This window comes from Fukomys damarensis, unplaced genomic scaffold, assembly GCF_012274545.1.
Source record: "Fukomys damarensis isolate Sample0158 unplaced genomic scaffold, DMR_v1.0_HiC HiC_scaffold_1, whole genome shotgun sequence".
NCBI lineage: Eukaryota > Metazoa > Chordata > Mammalia > Rodentia > Bathyergidae > Fukomys > Fukomys damarensis.
This window is the reverse complement of record NW_022900913.1, coordinates 25,069,951-25,073,623: the sequence shown is the minus strand read 5'-3', so window position 1 is coordinate 25,073,623 and position 3,673 is coordinate 25,069,951. Positions and strand designations below refer to the sequence as shown.

Genomic DNA, 3,673 nt, shown 5'->3' with positions numbered 1-3,673 from the left:
AAAAAAAAAAAAAAAAAAAAAAAAAAAAAAGGAAAAATTATGAATAGTTTCTCTATGCCATGCCTATTCCACATGGGATTTAAACTGTATAGTTAGGCAAAGTTGAAGAGCTCTTTTGTAGCAGGCACTGAACAACTGAAGTTATAAATTCAAGAATTTCATCACACACAAAACAAATCAATAAAAACAGCAATGTGTTAGACTAGCATTCAAAATCAGAACAAGGTACTAAAAACACCATTTCTGTAAATGCCTTCTATATAGCCTAGTTCTAAAAATGAGTTAACTGCACCAAAAAAGTATGGTTCGCAGCCCAAACAGCAGAGGGCAGTCATATTCCTTAATGGAAAAGCATCAACTAGTATTTTAACGTTACTAAATTAATGCAGTAAATAAGTAAAACCAGGTAAAATATATACATATATGCAAGACAAAATGAAAAGCATGGATGTATTTAATGTTAAGTGCTCACAGAATTCATAATACAAAAACAAGCAGCAAATATTCGCTCATTAAGGGAAAAGCAATTCTTTAAATCAACATCTATGTATTCTGTGGACTAGTGCATACCTGATACATAAAGGTTCAATATGAATGTTATCTGAACATACTCAAATGCTATACTGATACAAATAAAGAGTGCAGAGATTTCTTTAACTATAGCTATGTATGCACTTTGAAGCCTTATTTCAAACTTCCCAGTTGATGTTATAGTATGTATTCACAAGACTCCAACTTTCACAAGGTGTCCCTTTTCTCTTAGCTAGGAGTGCCCTGAGACAAAGAAAAATAGATTAAGTGGCTGGCTGCTTTTTTCTGCTAGTCAGTATTTTTTTAAAAGGAAATACTATACTAATTAGGATGGATATAACCAACTTATTCCATTTCTAGGATATAAACGTTTACTCATGTATGTAAACAACTACGAGGGAAAGATCTCAGTAGAAGAACACAGAGGGGTAAGATGCTTAGTTATGCTTCATGGAGATGTTCAATGAAGTGGAATATAGGGTTCCATCTCAGAGGAGCTGTCATCTATTGCTGAAAAATGGGTCATTTCATTTTAATTTTGCTAGATGCTGACTTAACTAAAAGAAAGCAAAGCAAGTAGCGTTCTAACTTAAAAGGTAGGTCTAAAATTCAGTATAATCCCTATGGACAAAATAAACACCAACGACTAAGAAGGCAAACAAAATTAACATTTGCATTCAAAAATTTAGGTAACTTGGCCCAGTGACTACAAATAATACCTACAAATCAAGCAGAGTTCTTAACAATGACAAATAGTGCCTTTGACCTAATTACAATTCTATTCCCCTAGAGTCCAAGAAGTGGCTCTCCAACTTTTGGGTTCTTAAAAGTCCTCAATAGAAGACTTAAATCTGACTTAGGACTTGCTAGTATAGATATATCCATTCTCATTTTAATATTCTAATATATCTTTTACTAGCCTTCATAACTGAATATGGGCCATACTGCTAACTTAAACATAAAAAACAAAAATATGAAACAGCAAGTCACCTTTTTGTCAACTTCACTGTCAGAATCACTGCCGGAAGAGCTTGAAGAAACAAGTTCCTTTGATTTAGGCATTCTGAAAGGAAAACACATTATATACATAATTTTTTAAGTTGTTCTACCTTTAGCCCTCGCCAATTAAAAAGTTAACGATTTTCAGGGCTCACAGGTGCAAGGTCCCAAGATTGATCCCCAGTACCAAAAAAATAAATAACAATTTTCGTAGTTCATTACACCATTTTATGGTACTTGAGTTGTTATACTGAACACAAATAATATGCAACATGAAATTTTCTGAACCTAATTAAAAGAACTAAATGTCATGCACACAGTCCTCATTTCCATCTTTCTCAAAGCCAACTGAGTATTTTTTTTGAAGACAGGGTCTCATTATGTATCTCAGGCTGGCCTTCAATTCAGCAATCCTCCTGCCTCAGCCACCATGCACACACAGCTCATCCAACTGACTCTTTTTAACACTTCATTCTAGAGGGGATATAGACGTTTACAGATAGTGTAGATTTCAAGAAGGCAACTGACATTTACTGTCAAAGCCAGATGAAACATAATTGTACTGTGTACTGCTTTACATATCTACCAATTAGATTAGACCTAACAGAATTATTCACCAAGAACAGACCCCTAACTCTCACGTGAAAGGTCAGTTTTACTAGGCAACTGTGATATCTAATTATCTTTTATCTATTTTGTTTGTATATATTGACTTTCTTTGGCCACACATCAAAATAACAGATTTTAATTCCGATCACAAATTACACATAATTAGCTGGGCATGGTGTCACGTTTGTAATCCCAGCATTCAGGAGGCTGAGGCAGGAGAATCACCAGGTCAGCCTACAAAGCGAGACCAGACAAAAAAATTTCACATAATTTGCAAAATCTTACACTGATTTTCTACTCTAGAGTACAATTAAAATTTGTTTATAGAAAGGGCAAAACCCTTCAGGTCCATCGCCTAGGGCTTTACTTATAAATCAGTGTTTACTTAGGGCCTGAGCATAACAGAGAGAGACTATGTCAAAGTCTAAAACCAAAATTTCAAGTTATGTGGGTTCCTCTTTCCAAGGCACTTTTAATACTACATGGTAAAATAACACTAGATGGTAATGATTAAAGCACTTGACTCTCCATCTCAAGAGACTAGGTCCTATTAATTTTTGCATGCCCAAAAGAATTTACTGAATACAATAAATGCTGAATAAACAGAAAATACTTTCAATTTCTCCTCACAGAAGGAAAAATCATAATCTAGCTCTCTAGATTAAACTTGCATTAGAGAAACCCGGCGTGGTTGCGCACCCTGTAATCCCAGCACTAGGAGGCTGGGGCAGGAGGGTCACTGTGAGTTCGAGACCAGCCTGGGCTACATAGTGAGCGCCAAGTCAGTATCCAATACACAGTGAGACCCTGCCCCCTCAAAAAAAACTTGTATTAGCATTGGCATTGAATGAGGTCGATAAAAAAGTGGACCATCCCAATTCCGGCCATTTCGGGGAATTAGCTCAGTGGTTCCGCCGTCTCAAGGGCAAGGTCCCAAAGTTTGATCCCCGGTATCAAAAAATAAATTTTAAAAACCAATTCTGGCCATTTAATTTTAAAAAGCTCAAACTGTGGCCAACACAACCACGCTGATTTTAACCGATAATTTCTTCAAGAGTAAATTCATGAAGAACTGCACTGTCCCTAATCACATTTCATACATTTTTCCAGTTACTGCTTCATTTTACAAAGTTATCTCAAATATCAATTTATATCAGTTTTCTAATGCTATCTACTAATACAATCGCCTAAAAACCTTTTCTAAAAAGGTAATTAAGTGGAACATAACCTATTTTCACTTGCAAAGTCAAGCATAACCACCTTCCATTAGTAAGAGTTGCCTGGGGGGCCTAAAATCATTCCCAAGAATACTTAACCCAAATAGTCTATTCCAGGGGAAAAAAAAAAAACAGGATATTGGTAACTAAAACCAACATCTTTGCACTTTTGACAAAATGAATTTTTACTTAATAAGACTTTACAGTTTCAAAGGCGGGGGGGTATGCTCGCAGTTCAGGCAAATGGTTACTGAAGGAACTATACTGTAAAATAGTCAAAACGCAACTGAAAAAGGTTAAAAAAAAAAAAAAAAAAA

The 3,673-nt window shown here is 35.3% G+C and overlaps 1 protein-coding gene across 1 annotated transcript in view; it reads right to left on the bottom strand.

Moving 5' to 3' along the window:
* Sub1 (SUB1 regulator of transcription) overlaps nt 1-3,673 on the bottom strand; it is an 18,083-nt gene that overhangs the window by 13,590 nt on the left and 820 nt on the right. Inside the window, exon 2 of the mRNA XM_010605406.2 lies at nt 1,522-1,594. Within this exon, the coding sequence (XP_010603708.1) occupies nt 1,522-1,593 (72 nt within the window). The 5' untranslated portion in view covers nt 1,594. The remainder of the gene's footprint in view (nt 1-1,521; nt 1,595-3,673) is intronic.